Source organism: Aulonocara sp. 'chitande type north' Nkhata Bay, linkage group LG1 (assembly GCF_057382095.1).
Source record: "Aulonocara sp. 'chitande type north' Nkhata Bay isolate Kocher_YH1m ecotype deep benthic linkage group LG1, A_spYH_male_GT1.1, whole genome shotgun sequence".
NCBI lineage: Eukaryota > Metazoa > Chordata > Actinopteri > Cichliformes > Cichlidae > Aulonocara > Aulonocara sp. 'chitande type north' Nkhata Bay.
In genome coordinates this window covers 40023166-40041588 of record NC_141344.1, presented here as the reverse complement: position 1 = coordinate 40041588, position 18423 = coordinate 40023166, and the positions used below count along the sequence as shown (strand labels likewise).

The 18423-nt window shown below is 40.2% G+C and overlaps 2 protein-coding genes across 3 annotated transcripts; both read left to right on the top strand.

Annotated features, from left to right (window-relative positions):
* Positions 1-2297: 2297 nt before the first annotated feature.
* Positions 2298-10787, top strand: LOC147339558 (uncharacterized). The gene is made up of 12 exons (XM_086311102.1): positions 2298-2305; positions 2519-2557; positions 2666-2902; positions 4503-4729; positions 4971-5146; positions 5354-5398; positions 7986-8033; positions 8635-8787; positions 8960-9088; positions 9297-9335; positions 9876-10001; positions 10517-10787. The coding sequence occupies exons 1-12, from the start codon at positions 2298-2300 to the stop codon at positions 10757-10759; spliced, it is 1470 nt and encodes a 489-aa protein (XP_086167228.1). The 3' UTR covers positions 10760-10787.
* Positions 10788-10805: 18 nt separating this feature from the next.
* On the top strand, positions 10806-17933 carry LOC147339557 (uncharacterized). Of its 2 annotated transcripts, none has more exons than XM_086295906.1 (12): positions 10806-11145; positions 11763-11933; positions 12018-12052; positions 12287-12451; positions 12560-12694; positions 14295-14435; positions 15035-15114; positions 15242-15262; positions 15493-15746; positions 16754-16870; positions 16945-17066; positions 17158-17933. In XM_086295906.1, the coding sequence occupies exons 2-12, from the start codon at positions 11879-11881 to the stop codon at positions 17230-17232; spliced, it is 1200 nt and encodes a 399-aa protein (XP_086152032.1). In that variant the 5' UTR covers positions 10806-11145; positions 11763-11878; the 3' UTR covers positions 17233-17933. The 2 variants fall into 2 exon arrangements, with proteins under 2 accessions (XP_086152032.1, XP_086152024.1); XM_086295898.1 differs by having other exon boundaries at positions 10812-11145; positions 15239-15262.
* Positions 17934-18423: the final 490 nt, after the last annotated feature.

Below are 18423 nucleotides of genomic sequence, written 5' to 3'. Positions count from 1 at the left end.
GCTGCAGGATTCAGACACAAGTGTAACTTATAAACACACGTTCATACTTTTATTCCACAATCAGAGAGAAAGAAACAGAGAGAGTGCAGGACAGACAGACAGGTGACAGTCTCAGGTGTACACACTGCTACACAACAGCACAAAAGAAGCAGGATTTAGTGTTTGTGTTATTACGAGTGTAAACAAGAAGAGTTCCCAGATGGTACAGTGGACACATGTGTGACTGCTGTGATTAAAGCATCTTTCTTTCAGCTTAACGAGTGAACAATAGTGTGTTTGGTCCTTTATTTTATATCAGTAGGCACCTTGTTTTTGTGTTATACTAATTTTCTTTGCTCATACTTTAAGTTAGTGTTTCGGTGTCACAAGACTTTTACTACCACAAACATAAGCACCCTGGGCGCAGCGCCCAGTCATGAGCTACACAAGCACCAGCTTTAATTTGACTGATTGTTGAATCTCTCTTTATGGATGTGCCTTCCTTTGCTGCACCAAATTTCACATTTGGGCTCCTCGTCAAAGAAACAGCGCCTTCCTCTTCTGGCCTATTTCAACATCATCTTCCTGTCGCTACTCTAACTGTGATCAACATAGGTGGTGCATTTTGTCCTAATCCAAACTTGGCCTCTCCTGAGACGACCTTCTTGGAACCTTGGGAAATTTTGATGCCATAAGAAGAGCCTGAGTAGGGCTGGGTATCGTCACTGATTTCTAGAATCGATTCAATTCCGATTCACAAGGTCCCGAATCGATTCGATCCACGATTCGATTTAATTCGATTCGATTTAAATCTGGGAAATTTTGACAGTCAGAAATATTATAATTCAGATCAGTACATTTACATATTTTTGTATCAATCAAAAGGAAGCTGACACACGCAAGACTTTATCACAGGTGTAAGCGTCACAGCAGATGCTTTTGTGTCAAAGTAGCTGAAGATAAAACACAGAAAAACATGAAGGTGATTTTCCTGGCCTGGGATTTTATAAAAATGTTCTGCAGTACATCAAAAATGAAAGAAAACCATTAATCAACATATGAACATCACCTCTGACGTTACAGCGGTTTTATTAGAGACACGGTTAAGCGTTTTACATTTTGAATAATTTTAAAAAGTTTTAATTTGTTCAGTATTGAACAGCAGAAATGAGGTTTTCTTTTCGGAAGAATGTAAAAGGGAAAAAAACAGCGGCCGACAGCCTGTAAACAGCGGTAGACTTGTGCATAACAAGCAAGCGAATAATGAAGAAAGGGAAACTGTTCTTGAAGTACAGAGAGAGGGAGAGAGAGCTGTGCATCGCGGTGGAAGCAAAACAGTAAAAGTCAGAGTGAATTCATGATGATGTTTATGTGAAGCGTTTGGATCTTCTTTTGCTGCTGGTTCGGTCAATATTGTTTGGAGAGAGATCAAACTAACAGCTTTAGAATCGGCTCATAAAGGGCGTGAACACACAGCGCGGACCCGCCGACAGATCAGAATCAGCGAGCTGTCGGCTTTCAGCCCCGACCGTGAGAAAGGCGACATCTCACTGATTCTGATCCGCGGGTCGCGCTGTGTGTTTAAGTCTATGTGCAGAAGCCGTGTTCCTGCTCTCATTTACTGTCTTAACTGTTTGGTGGTTCTTGAAATTTTGTGAGATGTCACCTGAGATTCTGGCATTTTGGGCAAAATAAATTTATATTAAAAAATCGATTCAGGATTTTAATGAATCGATTTTACGTTATCCAAGCCAGAATCGATTTTAATCGATGAATCGATTATAAAAACCCACCCCTAAGCCTGAGAGTCCAGAATCCAGAGCCTAAGATGACCCTTTTGTTTTGGTTGTTTGTAGTCAGATGTTTGACTTGTGTTTTCCATATATACTAAATAATTTCATCTTTAAAATTGTATCCCAGGAGAGGTATAATGTGTCATGCTTATTTGTTCCTGTTTTGTTTTTGGCCCATGAAGGTTTCTAAGTGCAATCCAGGCTCCTGGCTAATGTTATAATGCTTCTCCGTTCAGTGAAGGACTAACTGTTAATATTTTAAGATTTTTTTTAAGGCCACTGCAAAGTTTAGTGACCTTTTTATCAGCAAGTGATGTCAATGACAAACATTGCTCCTGATAATAATGAATCTGGTCTAAATGTTTGTTTTTTGTTGTGACCACTAGGATTGGGTCTCCCACCAGAATACCAGCCTTCACATCGAGAACTGCAAACTTCTGCGAAAGCAGTCAGTCTTTCTTCTCTGTACTTCGTGATTATGAACCGATATCTTTGGGGCAGCGCAACCATGGTTGTGCCGAAATGATGTCGGGGTTGTAATGCTAGGATAGCTTCCTAAGAACTGTTCATTTGTATTTTTTCATTTTTCTTTGTCATATTTGTTGCGTTCCTGTAAAGCACCTTAATGATTTATTGTTAAAAGGCTGAATACATTTCTAAGTTTTTGAATTAATGAACAATAATATATTTTTAAGGACATTCTACCTGGCAACATCTGACAAAAATGTACCTGTGTTTTTCCACAGATACCCAGAGTGGAACGGTGAAATAGCATCACCGCGAGGGTAAATATCTTCATTTGAAGTCATTTGGCGAATAAAAAAACATGCCAGCATTGGAGCCTTTCATTTTCTTTCATTTAACTGTGCTTTTCTTTTTAATGCACTTGTTAGTGCGTCAGGTGCCAAGCCCTCTCCCGCAACGTCTGCTGAGACTTCCCAGAAGAAAACCAGACATGAGAGTCGTTCCCGTTCCTGCAGCCCCCGCAGTCATCGTGACTCGGAGCAAAGCAGCGACAGGCGAAGAAGGCTTTCCCGCTCTCGCAGACCCCGCACTCATCGTGACTCGGAGCGTAGCAGGGACAGGCGAAGCAGCCATTCCCGCTCCGGCAGCCCACGTCGCCACCGTAAGTAAGTAAAATTTATTTATATAGCGCTTTTCACAGATAAAAATCACAAAGTGCTTTACAACACAGAAAATGGGAATATAAAACAATATAACAGTAAATAAAACAATGTAAAACAATAAAACTATAAAAACAGCATAAGAAGAAATTAATCAAATGCTTTTCTAAATAAAAATGTCTTCAGCTGTTTCTTAAAACAATCAATGGAGTCCGTGCAGCGAAGAGACAGTGGGAGAGAATTCCACAACCGTGGTGCCACAGTCTGAAAGGCCCGATCACCACGAGTTTTAAAACGAGTGCGTGGTACCACCAACAGTCTCTGATCTAATGACCTTAAAGCCCGAGAAGATGTATGTGATTTCAGCAGGTCAGATAAATATTGAGGAGCCTGACCATGCAGGGCCCTAAAGGTTAGAACTAAAATTTTAAACTGAAACCTAAAATTTACAGGCAACCAGTGAAGGGAGGCCAAGACTGGAGTGATATGCGATCTTCTCTTGGTGCCTGTTAAGAGACGTGCTGCAGCATTCTGCACAGTCTGAAGACGATTTAAGGCTGATTTGTTAAAACAAGTAAAAAGGCCATTACAATAGTCTAAACGAGAAGAAATAAAAGCATGAATAATCATCTCAAGTTCAAGCTTTGATACCATTAGTCTGAGTTTAGAAATATTCCGTAAATGATAAAAACAGTTTCGGACCAGCTGCTTAGAATGCTGCTCGAGCGACATCGAGCTGTCAAATAAGACACCGAGATTTCTAAGGCTTGATTTTACGTAAGGGTCTAAGAAGCTGATATGCTGTCTAATTTCTGGGACCATATGGTCTGGAGCAATAATTAGAGTTTCTGTTTTATCAGAGTTTAGTTGGAGAAAATTGTCATATAACCATTTGTTGATTTCTGTCAGACAATTACTTAAATTAGACAATTTATAAAACTCAGACATTTTGAAGGAACAGTATAGTTGGATGTCGTCAGCATAGAGATGATAGGAGATATATTTATAGCGCTTAATAATCTGGCCTAGGGGAAATACATAAAGTAAAAAGAGAATTGGACCCAGGACAGATCCCTGAGGTACCCCACACGGCAAAACTGTTGATTCTGATGTGACATGATTCATGCAAACAGTAAAAGATCTCTCAGACAGATATGATATAAACCATTTTAAAACAACACCAGTAATCCCAAACAAGTTCTCGAGTCTGTTTATCATGATACTGTGATCTACAGTGTCAAAAGCAGAGCTGAGATCCAGCAGGACCAGCACTGTGTATTCTCCGTGACTTGCAGAATAGGAGGAACAGTCATTCCTGTTCTCAATTACGCAGCCGCCGAAGGGAGAGACACAGAAGCCAATCACGATCTCTGTACAGGTCCAGACGCAATCGCAGGTCTGTCCAACAAACATTTTGAGAACTAGGATCAATCAAGAAGATTTAGCTCTCCAGTGGATTGTTAAAGGGTGAAATATAACATATATATAAAAATATCAACTTGAAAAAACTTAATTGGTGGACAGCATTTACCTTTTGTATCCATGCTGGGTGTGTGCTTTGAGATGTTTCTGAGTTATTAAGTTCTTTGATCCATACTTTTTTCAGGTCCCGGTCTCATTCTGACTCCTCGTGGTATGACCGTCCTTCCTCTTCACGATATCGATCACGCTCAAGGTGCCGCGAGAGACGATCCTCACTGAGAAGAAGAGATGAGAAACGTTCATCACCGAGGAAAAGCTGGGAGAGGCGATCGTCGACTGAGAGGTCATCTCCGAGGCGAAAGAAGTCAAGCAGCTCAAAGATCTTGGCAAAGAAACTGCTGGAAACATCAGGTTTGAAAATTGCTTCATGTTTTATTTTTTTGTATGTACTCATTAGTTTTTCTAAGATCAAAGTTCTCCTCCCCCCTCACAACCTTAACTTTACTAATGTAAAGGATAAATAAAGACCAGTGCCACCAGAAATGTCAGCATAGTTTTTTCTACTATTATAAAACTTTCAGAAACGGTAGATGATTTTCGAGACTTGGCACCCACCAAAGTGTGAATCTCTTTTGCACCTGTGGTCTTTTAGCTCTCCAGTCCTTATCAAACCAGTCTGACCTGGAGACTGTCGTCAAAACTTTGGCTCCTGCCCTGCTGGCTGAGCTAGTCAAGATGAAGTCGTCCCCATCAACATCATCATCATCGTCCTCACGTTCTGCATCTCCAGAAACAACTAAAGGGACGCCTAGCACAGAGAAGACAGAGGTGACTTCATATTATGCCTTTTTTCATGAATGCACAGTTTTGGACAATTTATAATGTGATCAGTGACAGATGACGTGATTGTTGATGCCACACAACCAAGATTAAATCTTTCAACACAGATTTATACAAGCAGATAGTTTGAGTCAAGTTGTCATGATGAAATCTGCATTTGGTTTGTTCATAATTTTCTTCCCTGTGTTTCCACAGGCTGGCAAATCTTCCCCTCCGACCATGGTGAGGCTACAAGGGACTGTAAGTAGTCTCTGTCACAGTGATGTGATTTCTGCTATGGAGAAAACATTTTGAAAAACTAAGTCAGTTGTTTTGTTTAGGTCAAAATTACAGGTATGTACACTGAAATTTGTTCACTGTTCAGGGGCGGATCTAGAGAAATTTTCTTAGGGTGGCAAAGAAATCAAATAGGGTGGCAAAATCGAAGCCTTTTTATTTTTCAAACACATATGCAGGTGGTTACATATGGTTAGAATAATTCAAATGCAGTAAGTATACACGTTTTTCATATAAATATAGTCTAGAACTTAATTATTGTCTGTAGCCCACATAATTACACACTTTAGTTACATAAAACATGTGAGTTTCTGTATAGCCTGTATAATAAATAAATATGTAGCCCAACAAGTATAAAATCCAGACACACTGTTAGAAAACAATCACATTGTTACAGCTTAAATGACACAAAATGTCAGAAATCTGCACTGTCATGAACAACAATTTAAACCTAATTTTTCATGATTTGTTGGATGAACCCACTGAGGTCTGAAATACAATCGGCCATTTTTGACTCCTTTTGAGTTTACGTTTGTATTTCACCCTCAGATTGTTTCATTTTATTTTGTTCCCCTTGCCTTGTTTGGTGTCATTCTTTTCAGCTCAACTGAATTTAGTTGTTTTTTTCACTGACATACTGCATTAGTATTACTGATCTGAAACCACACAAAGAACTTAAAATCCTAGTAGTATGTTTTTACTGTAAAAAAAAAACACCACAGTATATTTTTATAACTTGAAATGCAAATATAAATTGTACATTTTGTAAACATATACAACTATTTATCTAAAAATGCAGCCGATACACCTGCCGTTTTTTTTTTTTTTTCATTTTGTATAAGAATTTAAAAATATTACTACAACTAAAATGAGAGAACAATTAGGTGTCGCACTAAGATGCCCCACAAACTATGTGTGCCAGTAAAAAAAAAGTTTGTCCACCAAAAGACAGAACAGCACAGGGACAAACCTGCAGGCCTGATAACAGCAGCTGTATCACTCCGCTGGTTTTCTACTTAGTGACAGTGTTTACATTGCAAATGTGCCTTTGTGACATTCATTAGTGCCCTCACTGACACACAAAACAAAACGACTACACAACAGAACTACACAAGACAACACACTAAGTAAACACTCCACACTAAACGTCACAAATGTCCCACATCTAAAAACTCTCTCTCTCACTTGCTTGCTCTGTCTCGCTGCCGTTACCGTCACTCCTAAAACGTTTCCCTCTTCCTAAACAATCAAATCCCACGCGTTGACTGTTTTTTTAATTGGTCGACATGGTACATTTAGGAAGGTGGTGGCTTTTTTTCTTTCTTTACTGTTTTCGTGCTGTCCTTACAAAACGCTTAAAACACACACACACAAAAACGTGACGACAGTATTTAGAACAAAGCGTGGCTTATATATATTATCATAACTCTGGATTTACTGGCCTGTAATTAAAATTTAAAAACTTTGAAGTCCGAATTTTCAATGTGGGCTGAAATAGAAACTCAGCGTGGCTGCAGCTTGTTGCTGTGTCAGCTTACATCAGTCATGTGATTTGGAGGTGCAGCGTGTCCGTGGACCACAGAGGGTTAATAACACTCACCTTCCTTCCATTTCCAGAGTGTAACATCCACCCACCTGTGTAAAAAGCGAAATTCCCATGGTGTTGTTCAGAATGTGCTCTGGCACAATCATAAGCATCGCTTGCTACTGAAAACAAGAAAAAAGCCGGTCCTGCTATGGGCTGAACCATTTGTTAATGGTGGAGGGGGGAACACTATGCAATATTTTCAGTTTTAGCATTTATATTCACTGTTGACTGTAACTACGTTCAAACTGTTAATGCTGTCTTATTTTAATAAACAACACTGTCATATGCAAAACTGGGGTGGCACTTGGGGTGGCAAGGGATCATTTTAGGGTGGCACTTGCCACCCCATGCCACCCTTCTAGATCCGCCCCTGTCACTGTTATAGATGGATGAGTTCATTGACCTACTTGTGAATCGAGAGAAAGTTCCTCTCCTGTTTGTCTCCTGGTTTGCTTCTGCAATCTAAGATAGATATTTATGCACCGTAGCTACAATTCTCTATAAATATACTGTCCGTTCACGGTTGTAGTCCTGCATTCATTATGCGGTTTAAAGTCAGTTGGTTATCCTTACATTTCTTCTACAGTCTCGCACCCCTCAAATTCATAGTTACTTTGGATTATACTGAGCTTTTATATAGTCATCCCCATGTCAGGAAGCTTCCGCTCAAGTCTAATGCTATGAAAGCATACACACTGTACTTTGTTTTTATTTTGCTGTGTTGCATTATGCATTTTTTAAATCTATATATACACATTGCACTGAAAACATCCTTGGAATCGCACTGGTTGCTTGCAAGTTGCCACAGTTGCTTGTGGTTTGCATGGAAGACTCCAACTTGTCTGTAAATACTTGTAAGCTCATGACAAGTGCTCATGTATGATTCTTAGTGTGAATGTAGTAACTTAACAGTTTTGGTAGTAATACAAACTAATGTATGTTCGTTGTGTGTGTGTTTGTAAGGAAGCTGCGGTGGCACCTAAAAATACAGCCAAGGCTACGGAGGCTCAAGTAGGTGTAAATGTAGAAAAATGTTAAAAATTCACTAGGGATGTCGCAATACCAGAGATTTTGTAGTCAGTATAGACACCAATAGAATTGCACCATTCTTGGTTACCAATTTAGTATTGTAATAAAACAATTATCTCATGTACTAACACATACTAAAACTCCTTTATTGAAAAGCTAGTTTAACATGTTCAAATTATATGCACAGTCAACCAGGACATGGTGGTTTTGAGTGCTTAAAAAGGTTTTTCCTTCCCAAGTTTGACATGTGCAATAGTGCTGTTTACACATTGCCTTTTGGGAATCAGTTATCACTGTTTATGGATCCACCTTAAATGAAAAGTACTTTCATAGCTGACTCTTACTGCCTTTTTTGTCAGTGAGTCAAGGTAGAGCTGCACTACGTGAAACAAAGAAAGAAAAAAAGAAGTAAAGGAAAATTAGCATCAGAAACATTTTGTAATAGGTACCTGATTGTGTTCATAGTTGTAGACAGTGCTCAAAGTGAGGTTTATAAGTTAATGTTTGCATTTTTCAGATTTCTGTCTGGAATTTCTTCCATTGCAATTGTGAACTGATCCTGAAATTCTTTTCGTTTGCACAGCTTGTTTCGCTTGATTACAAGGTGCTGTTAATAAGCAACCTGCCAGAGTATCACGATGGCTGTTACGCAGAGGAGGACATCGCCGGTCTGCTCACTCGACACCGATTTGAGTATTACGACGACACGATCTACGTTATACCACAGGCACGCATGGTAAGCACCAGTTTGCATTGGGCTGGGTTATGACCTTCATTTTAATGGCGCTCTAAATCTCTTTTCTAAGACGACCTAACTAACATTTAGTTAGTTAATACATATTTTGTGAGTGCCTGTCTTCATGGTTATTCAGTAAAAATCAGTGTTTGGTTGTTTGTTTTTCCTTCAGGCTTTTGCCCTCATGCCGACAGCAGTGGCAGCTAAAAACATCGTGCTAGCATCAGAAAATCACGATTTTATTCTCAGTGGTTCTAAACTTCGACTGCAGGTTGAGAAGGGCAACATTTTAATGACGCCGGTAAGCACTGTGTGTAGATAATGCAATCTACTGTTGTGACAGATGTTATTACAATTATTTGAAAATATTTGTTTCTGCTTGTTTATTTAAAGTGTGATTATAAATGTAAAAAATATTTCTTTTTGTAGAAAAAAATACCTTTAAGCTGAAATAAATCGAACCGAATCCGAAGTGATGTAATGATTTTGAACTGTTTTTTTTCTTTCAGCTTGAGTTTTATAAGTCTCTGATGAAACGGCTATGCTATGTAAGTAACGCACATATCTCAGAAACAAAGACTGCACTCGAATACCTTTAGATTTATTGGTCAGAGTATAAAGTCATAACTGGAAGCACTCACATCCAAGTCAAAACACCTTGAAAAATGGGGACATACCCGTTTTTTCAGATATTCACACAGGGCTAGGAAAGGTTTGGAGAACTCTTTTCCTGGAATAAATGAAATCCTCATTTAAAAATGCATTTTGTATTTTTTTTAAACATTTGTTTAACGATTTGAAACTTGTGCAAAAAATTAGGAAATTGGGAACGAGCCAAATGCGTTTTCCACGGCACTGTGTGTACATTAGTTTAAATACTTTTTCAACCAGTGTTATCAAAAACAGCGAGAGCTGCAATTATAAATTGTTTGGAAAATGAAGATAGCTGCCAGGGTGCATACCTGCTGTGTGAATATAAGTGCAAACTTATGGCCTTGATCTTGGAGCTGTAGTATAAGAATGTTTGGAATGTCATACTGTTTGTGGGGTTGTTGTTTTTTCACGTTAACCCGGTTTTCTCGAAGCAGCAAGTGACTGACAATGGAGCACGATTAATCTACATCAGGAACATCTCGCCAGGCGAGTCCCGGCATCTCAGAGAAGCTTTGAAAAAAATGGATTGTGTAAGAAACTACCTGCCTCTTCTCAACAAGGTATAAACACACTCATAAATGCCAACAAGTGCATGTGTTAGAAGTCTGTGAAAGGCTGTGTGAGATATGTGCTTGTGTAAGTGTAATCTTAACCATACAGAAAAATTGACAGATTAACCGCTTGCACACCAAACTAAAGGACGTGCACCAACCTTCATAAATCCATCCTTCAAAAGAGATAATGTGTCTAGATTTGGATGCTACTTATCTTGAGGAAAGCACAACTGCAAAACTATAGCGATAGTAAAGAGAGACTGCCGATAAGCTGCTCGCTGAGCAATTCTTCATATGCTCATGCGCACTAGTATTTATCACATTACAGCATTAGTGCAGGGGTCATGTTGAGCATGGCTCCAGTGCATCATTGAGCCAGGATTTCTGACTCTTGAATCCAGTGAACTCCACAATAAAGCTGTACTTAGTTCACTCTTTCCACGTGTGCTTAGCACTTGTTTTCTAACATTTACAATGTGAAGGTAAAATGTTCAGAATACATTTTCTTTCTTGTGTTTCAGGTGTTTATCGAATTTCAGTCTCTTCGTGATGCTGATCGCCTTGGCGTTTGGTACAGCCTTCTAAAACGGCCCACCGGCCACAAATTGTCAAGGCTGAAAATGTCATGGTCCCCGTGCCTGCCCAGCCGGCCTCACAAGGCTACACTTGTGTTTTTTTTCTCTTTCTCCCCCTATCTCTCTGCCTGGGCGGAGCTCACAGCTGGCTCCCGCCCTTGGCTCTCACAGCTGTTGGCGATCAGCTGATTATCCGTCTTCTATTTGAGGCTGGGTCACAGATCCTCTCATCGCGGGATGATTGCGCTACTGACGTTAGTCTACCTTTCCAGCTCCCGTGGTCTTACACCTTTATGCCTTCGTGATTTGTGAGTGATATCTCCCTTTCCCTGTTCCAGCTTATCTTCCCGGACCTGTGACCTCCCCGCGGTACGAACGTGTGTGAGGACGTGAGCGAGCGTGAGAGAGAGAGAGCCTTCCCCTAATCCCCTGGAACCCTGAATTTCCCGTCACTGTATATATTATTGCACGGGTGTGTAAATAAATTGTGTTTTGAGACATCAACCTGCTCTGCGCTTGAGTCCCTGCTTTCAGCCCGTGACAGAAAATACCACAGTGTGGATGTACCTCACTGCGTAAGTGTTTTTTAAATGGGATTTTAAACAAATATGCTTTAAACGGAAACAAAAAGATGGGTTAAGTTAATGGAAGGTCATCTGGTAAGACCTTTCTTTCGCTTTCTGTTTGTGAAACACTCATGAATAGATTTTTCAGGTCTCCCCTGGGCTGTGGATAAAGTGCAGACAAAACTGCTGATTTATTGTTGTTCACAATCAATCATTGTGACACATTCCCTCAACTTTTATCCACTAACACTGTGATTCTGGTTCCCACAAATCCTTTGATGCTCATTTGCCTTATTATCTCTCTGACCTCTTTTCTGGCCCCTCCAGAAATCTTTGCTCCATCAGTGGTCAATTTCCTTCTGCTTGTCTCTGCCCCAGACACATGAGCCAGAGCCATTACTTAAACTGCACTTTTTCAGTCTGGCATTTGATCTAACCCACTAATCGTTGTTTTTCTGATGTCTATGATACCTTGGGTATCTGTAAAGGTGCTTAAAGTTCAAATAAAAGTCAAAACATTGATATTACTGGATCATTGTAAACATTAAAAACCTGTTTTGCACCACTCGTTTTTCCTTTTCTTTCCCCCACAAAACTTTTAACAAAACTTATTTTTGCTTGTGCAGCACCAAGATTGCCAGACAAAGCTTTGCCAGACAGCGAGGTTGCTGTTGATGGTGCAACTGTCCCAACAGAAGATATTACCATCCCACAACGCAGCACTTCACCATATTGGATCACAATGACAACTAGTCCCTTTGTGTTCCCCACTGTCTCTCCTTGGTTCACACTCCCAGGTGAGAGAAACAGCTGGAAACTAAAATTAACCTCCAGATATAAAGTGTTGACTGTTACTAACTGTGTCTGTTTTACACTTCTAGAGTATTTAACTGTCAGTGAACCTGATGACATTGAGGTGAGTGCATCTTATAAACCCAGGTTTCATGTGTTAAACAGGAATCCTTGAGTAAATACCAAGAGGTGTCCATTTTTCCAAATACTCACCTCAAAAACCACATTTCTTTTTTTCTGCTAAACTTGGTTTCATTTTGTCTTCTCTATGTGCTCAGTAATAATAATATATTTTTTAAAAAGTACCGCAAAGTTTCTCTTCGAATAAACTTTGGTTCTTGAACCTTGTGTCTTGCAGAAAGCCCAATCTCAAGGTTCTACGTTCTCCACCATCATGTTGACCGGTTTGCCAGAAGGAAACTACAGACAGGAGGATGTCACCAAGCTGGTGTGGCGTTACGTCCCTGATCAGACTGTTCAGACTCTGTACTACAAAATAATCGTTTTATCACTGCAGAGGAGGGTGAGGAGTAGACCCAGCAGGCTGATACAGAGAAATTTGCATTTGCAAATTGAATTCAATTTAATGATTGATATTGAATGTTTCCTCTGCATCATTTTTCCCCTCCAGGCCTTTGTGTTTTTTAACAGCTGGGATGCGTGCTGCGATTTCGCCAGGGATTACCTCAAAAATCCAGTTACTGTTGGAGAGTGGACGCTCAGAATCCACATTGTTTTACAAGACATGCTTCCTGGTACAAGTGAGGTATGAAAATGGAGCAATCGGGGGCTGTTAAATCGGGGGCATGCTCCTGTTTCACTCAAACTATTCAGATCCCAATCAAAACAGATTTCTCCTCTAAGGAGTGAGCACAGCATCATCCTTCTCTGGGCTAATATTACTAGAATGAGAATACTCAGAGTACTTTATTGATCCCTGGGGGAAATATATTGGTTACAGTACAAACAGTAACACAGACAGATACAAGAAGTAAGGAATAGCACAATATATACAATATATACATACATATAAGTCACTCATTGATAAATATCTGAATAAGAAATGGAAAAACTAAAAATATGCATGAATTTCAAATCAACTATTTATTGTTACTTCGTCTGTATTTGTTCTAGTGATGGGATTTCCGGCTCTTTTTAGAGATCCGGCTCTTTCGGTTCGGCTCACTAAAAAGAGCCGGCTCTTTCGGCTCCGAACCGGCTCTTCAGGTTGTTTTGTTGCTTTAATTAATTTATTATTAACAATAATATAAAATTATGCACAAAAGGAATTACTAACGTAAAAACAAGTGGTTTTATTTATATATGTTTATATATAAATATATGCGGTGGCCCCTAGAGACAAAACACGTACAAACTCCAAAACACATTTCTAGCATGAACTGAACTTCCAAAGCAGAGCTACTAGATCACTTAAATGACACAATTGAAAGCATGTGTGTATTGTTTGTGTATTTATACACAGGCACTCATATATATATTCAAATAATTTTAAAAAAAAGTTCATTTACCTGTTATTACCACACACCAAATCCGGTCGTTGGTACTTGCTGGCTTGTGTAGCCACAAGATAACAAAGGCTCAACACTGCGCCCAGCATCCTGGAGCACTTCTGTTGTCTTTTGTACGTGTTTTGAGTTTTTATGTGCTTCTGTTTTTATATGCTTCTGAGTTTTTACGTGCTTCGGAGTTTGTACGTGTTTTTACATGTTTTGGAGTTTTTACGTGTTTTGGAGTTTGTACGTGTTTTTACGTGTTTTGGAGTTTGTACATGCTTCAGAGTTCGTACGTGATTTGAAGTTTGTATGTGCTTTGTCTCTAGGGGCCACCGTAAATATACTTTTATTTATTCACTCCACATAAAATGTAATAAATAAATCATATAATACAAAAATCAACTATTCACATTTCAAGTTTTAACTATTTAAATTTTCAGCTTTTTCCTTTCACAAATTTAAAGTGAAAAGAACACAAAACACTGCAAACCACAACACAATTAAATATAAATTATAATATGAAAACTAAAAGAACATGCATATTCTCTGTCATATGGACCTGCATGAATAAACTTTCTCAATCCTTTATCATCTGCAACCGAAAATAGTTGTGGATGATTACTATACCTTTCTAATGTTGTTGTCCCTGCCTCTCTTTCTCTCTCTCTGGCTCTGTTCCTGTGCTACTGAGTGTAACTACCGCCCCTCCCCCCTCTGCCCAGCGTAAAGCACAAGGCCCGCGTGCAGAGTGAAGCGGGAAAAAAGTGCGAGAGAGAGGCTGAGAGAAAGAAAAAAAAAAAAAAAAAGCAGCAGGCTCGGGTCTCCCTGATCTTAACGCTGGTTGTTTTTCAGCATGTTCCAGAGTCGGAGTCTCTGGAGGACCGGCTGCTGAGTGTGGAGGTCTCCGAGGTGAATGTGGACCTTGTCATGATGATCATGGAAGTGGTGGCGTCCATCGCTGCTTTTGTCAGATTCTTGCCGCTTGCCAACAGGGTACGATTTCATAAACACGTGCAACTGTTTTATGTTTTACAGAAGGCTGCAAGGCTTGTCATGGTGTCTGCTGTTCTTTTCATATTGAGAAACATTTTAAATGAGTCTGAAGGAGACTTTGTGGTTTTTTAACACGAGTTGAGCAAGTTTAAATATTCCATGTACAGACAGTCCCTGCGGCAGGCAATCTGAATTACACATGCCTTTGCAAACACTGGTGAAGAAGGACTGCCTGAAATGCACCAAGTTCTCAACCAAGTAGTAATCTTATGACCTGTTCAGCCTTTTGTCCTGGCCCATCGAGCAGGGGAGATCCCTGCAGTTTGAGGCAGCGCTAAGTTATTCTTTTAGTGTTTCTTGCTCAGTGGTTTTATTGTTCAATCAAAACTTTGCAAAAGTATAGAAATATGTTTGCACTTATTTCCCATTTGCAAGTTTAAAACTCCAAGATTTTTTTTTCTTTGCCTTGTACTATCGTACAGGGCAGTAAAGAAACTCGCCAGGACAAATTCTTTATCGCCCTGTACAATACAAATCGTGCCTGTAGCACACCCATTGAGTACCACTGTGTTGCTCAAATATCCGTTCTGTTCTCTCAGATATGCATTGAGATGGCCGAACCTGGTGGATTAACACAGGTGATGGAGAGCAAAGTCACCAAGGACTATTTATCTGCTTGGTAAGTGTGTCCCACGATCAGAAGTGAGAAAAAGAGGAAATTTATTTTACACTGTGTTTCTTCATTTTCTTTAAAGTGTCTTCATGTCTGTCTGACCTTGTGCTTCTTTCTCTCCTCTTCATAGCAGTAAAGCTGGACGTATTGAGTCGTGAGTATCTTTCTTTTTCAGCTTTAGTGGCAGAGTCAAATATACCATACGCTCCTCAAGGTCGTCTGTAGTAAACAGTTCCCAAAGATGCAAAAAGAGCAGCATGTGATTTAGATATAAGCAACTCTAGATTAGGAATTTGAAATGGAATTTCTTATTTCACATGAACATTTTGTGACAACAAACCTCTTTTCGTGGTAACCTACTGGCATCTTTGCTTTCAAATTCAGTTTGAAGAGCCTGAAACAGCGTCTGCAAGACTCTGGTGACAACCTCAAAATGAAAACCAAGAAGACCGCAGAATCGACTGATGCAGTGACCAAAGGTGACTGCCAGGCGGAGAGCCAGAGGACCGAGGAGGAAGCAGGGACCCAGCCCGATGCTGCAGCCGCCCCTGCTGGACAGCAGCCAGAGCCCAAGTGTCCTGATGACGAGACACAGGAGGGAGAGGAGAATGATGGATGGAGCATGGGCGACATTAAAGGTACAAAGAGCTGCTTTAAATCAGCAAAATACACCGCTCTGACAGCCAAAACACAGTAAAGTGAATATAAAAAGACAAGTTGTGATATTTTGTGGCTCTGATCTCATATTTGTGCTCCTCACTGTGCTACAGACATTCAGCCTGGTGGTAGTAATATATTTTATATATGTGGTGTTTAAGAAATGCTCCGTTGGTGCGATGACTATGTCCCACACCATCACCAGCCTGAGATTTTGATACAAGGCAGGATGGATCCAAGATTTCTGACCCTACCATCCTAATGTCACAGCAGAAACTGAGATTCAACAGACCAGGCAGCGTTTTTATTTTACAGCGTTGCTGAGCCTGTGTGAATTGTACCCTCAGTTTTGCGTTCTTAGCTTAGAGAAGTCGAACCCAGTGTGGTCTTCTGCTGCTGTAGCTCATCTGCTTCAGTGTTGGATGTGCTGTGCGTTCAGAGATGCTCTTGTGCATTGTAATAAGTGGTTGTTTGGCTTGCTCTGGCCTTCCGGTCAGCGTGAAGCAGTTATTTCATTCTCCTCTAAACTCAAAAATGCATTTCCTCCAGGGAACTGCCACTCACTGGATATTTTCTGTTTCAGACGGTTTTATGTAAACCCTAGAGATGCTTCTGTGGGAAAATCCCAGCACATCAGCAGTTTTTGAAATGCTAAGCTCAGCAAACATGCCACGTTTAAGTGACTTAAATTATTTTTCTTCTTCATTCTGATGCTCAGTTTGAATTTCAGCAGGTCACCTGACCATGTCTACATACCTAAATCACTAAGTTGCTGCCATGTGATTGGCTGATTAGAGAGTCGCATTAATGAGCAGTCAAACAGGTGTACCTAATAAAGTGGCCGATGAACGTTTCAGCTTTTCAAGTAAATCGAAATCATTTGTTCAATTATTATTGAGTTATAATTGAATGTTTAAATATGTTATAAACCCAGTGGCTCCTGTAGCAGATTCGTTGATGATTAACGTGTCGCTCTTTTCATTTTCAGTTGTGGCTAAACGCAGGAGGGAGCTTGTCGGAGCTGAGGCAAAGCGATCTCGCTCTCAGTCTCCGTGTGTTGTAGCAGATTTCAGACTGCCTCAGTTCAACCCTAACAGCCCCATCGGTCAGACACACACACTCTAAATTCAAATGTGTTGTTAATACTTGTCTAATTTTCCTGTTTCTGCTTCTCTGCAGGTCAGGAGTTTGTGGTCCCTAAATCAGGATTTTTCTGTAACATCTGCTCTGTTTTCTGCCTGAATGAGAAGACCGCCAAGGAACTCCACTGCTGCAGCCAGAAACACTACGACAACCTGCAGGTACGCACGCACATACATATACACGATTCAGCACACAAAATCACACTGTTGGCCTAACGATGTTTGTTTTCTCACTTTTCCCTTTTTTTAGAAATATTATGAGGAACGTCGACAAAGAGCTACAAAAGCTTTGTCTCAGACGTCTCCAGGCTCCGTTTCTGACTGATGGACCTGATCTACTGTATTTTTAACACATAACTGTGCAGAGTGTATATATATGTGTGTCCTGGATGACTGTGGATATGTTTGCGGTTTTGTGATTTGTTTCTTATTTCCTGTTTTACTTTGAAAGTTCATGTCTTATGTCAGTGTGTTCAGTTTTACCTCTCCCCTGTCTCGTTAGCCTGATTTCTCCCAGCTGTGTCTCCCTCCCTCCCGCCCATTCCCTAATTACTCCCCTGTGTATTTAAGCCCTGTGTTTTCCTGGGCTCCCTGTCGCGTCGTACCTTCAACCTGCTGTGTGTTTGTAATGTCCAGTCCTCCAGCACCTCGCTTTAGAGTCTTGTTTTCCTTTTGTAAGTTTTATTTTGTCAGTCATTCTTCCAGCAATAAAGCTGCGTTTTCAGTTTATTCCCGTCTCCAAGAGTCCTGCATTTTTGCGTCCACCGCTTCTGCTCGCCTGCCACACAGCCAACCATGACAATAGCAGAATCTAGTATAACATGGAAACACCTACCTGAAACACAGACTTTATGTATTTTAAGTACTTGAGTAAATGTTCCCACTACTATCTGCACTCACTTCTGAAGATATTTAGACTAGTGAGAGAACTCTGAGCTCCTCCGCTTCATGTGAGATTCACTTTCCACTGTTTCCTTTCTTTCTTTCTTTTTTTAAAATCCCTTTCCATTGCATTAATGTCTTGAAATACCAGGAAACCAAGCATCTGCCTCTGGAGACTTTTGACTCAAAAGGCAATAAAAACCAAAACAAATGTAAAAAAATTAATACAGGAAAAATTCCATTTTCACAAATGTCAAAACATTTTTTAATTAAAATTAATCTTTTTTTCCTATTAAAAAGTTGTAAAAATGAGTCCAAGGCCATGATGCCATAGCAGAGGATGTACTTCCTGAGGGAGCTGAAGAAATTCAACCTGCCAACACGGGCGATGATGCAATTCTACACTGCAATCATCGAGTCCATCCTCAACTCCATCACCGTGTGGTACGCTGGAGCCACTATCAGGGACAGTGGCGGTCCTAGCCTGTTTGGCGCCACGGGCGAACACTCTCTGCCCAATGGTGTGCTTGGTTATCCTTTCATGAGTTATTTACAAGTTTCTCTTTGTTCACAGCCATTGATATGTCGAAGAGGTTAACATGTTAGGAGCGGATCGAAATTGTGTTGATATCTG

Excerpts from the sequence above, each read along its gene's own strand:
- LOC147339558 (XM_086311102.1), top strand. Across the intron at positions 5,399-7,985 it reads TGGTGAGGCTACAAGGGACT|GAAGCTGCGGTGGCACCTAA; the intron begins GTAAGTAGTCTC and ends TGTGTTTGTAAG. Across the intron at positions 9,336-9,875 it reads TGATGAAACGGCTATGCTAT|CAAGTGACTGACAATGGAGC; the intron begins GTAAGTAACGCA and ends TTCTCGAAGCAG.
- LOC147339557 (XM_086295898.1), top strand. The coding sequence starts at position 11,879 with ATGACAACTAGTCCCTTTGTGTTCCCCACTGTCTCTCCTTGGTTCACA. Across the intron at positions 11,934-12,017 it reads TCCTTGGTTCACACTCCCAG|AGTATTTAACTGTCAGTGAA; the intron begins GTGAGAGAAACA and ends TTACACTTCTAG. Across the intron at positions 15,115-15,238 it reads AAGGACTATTTATCTGCTTG|CAGTAAAGCTGGACGTATTG; the intron begins GTAAGTGTGTCC and ends TCCTCTTCATAG.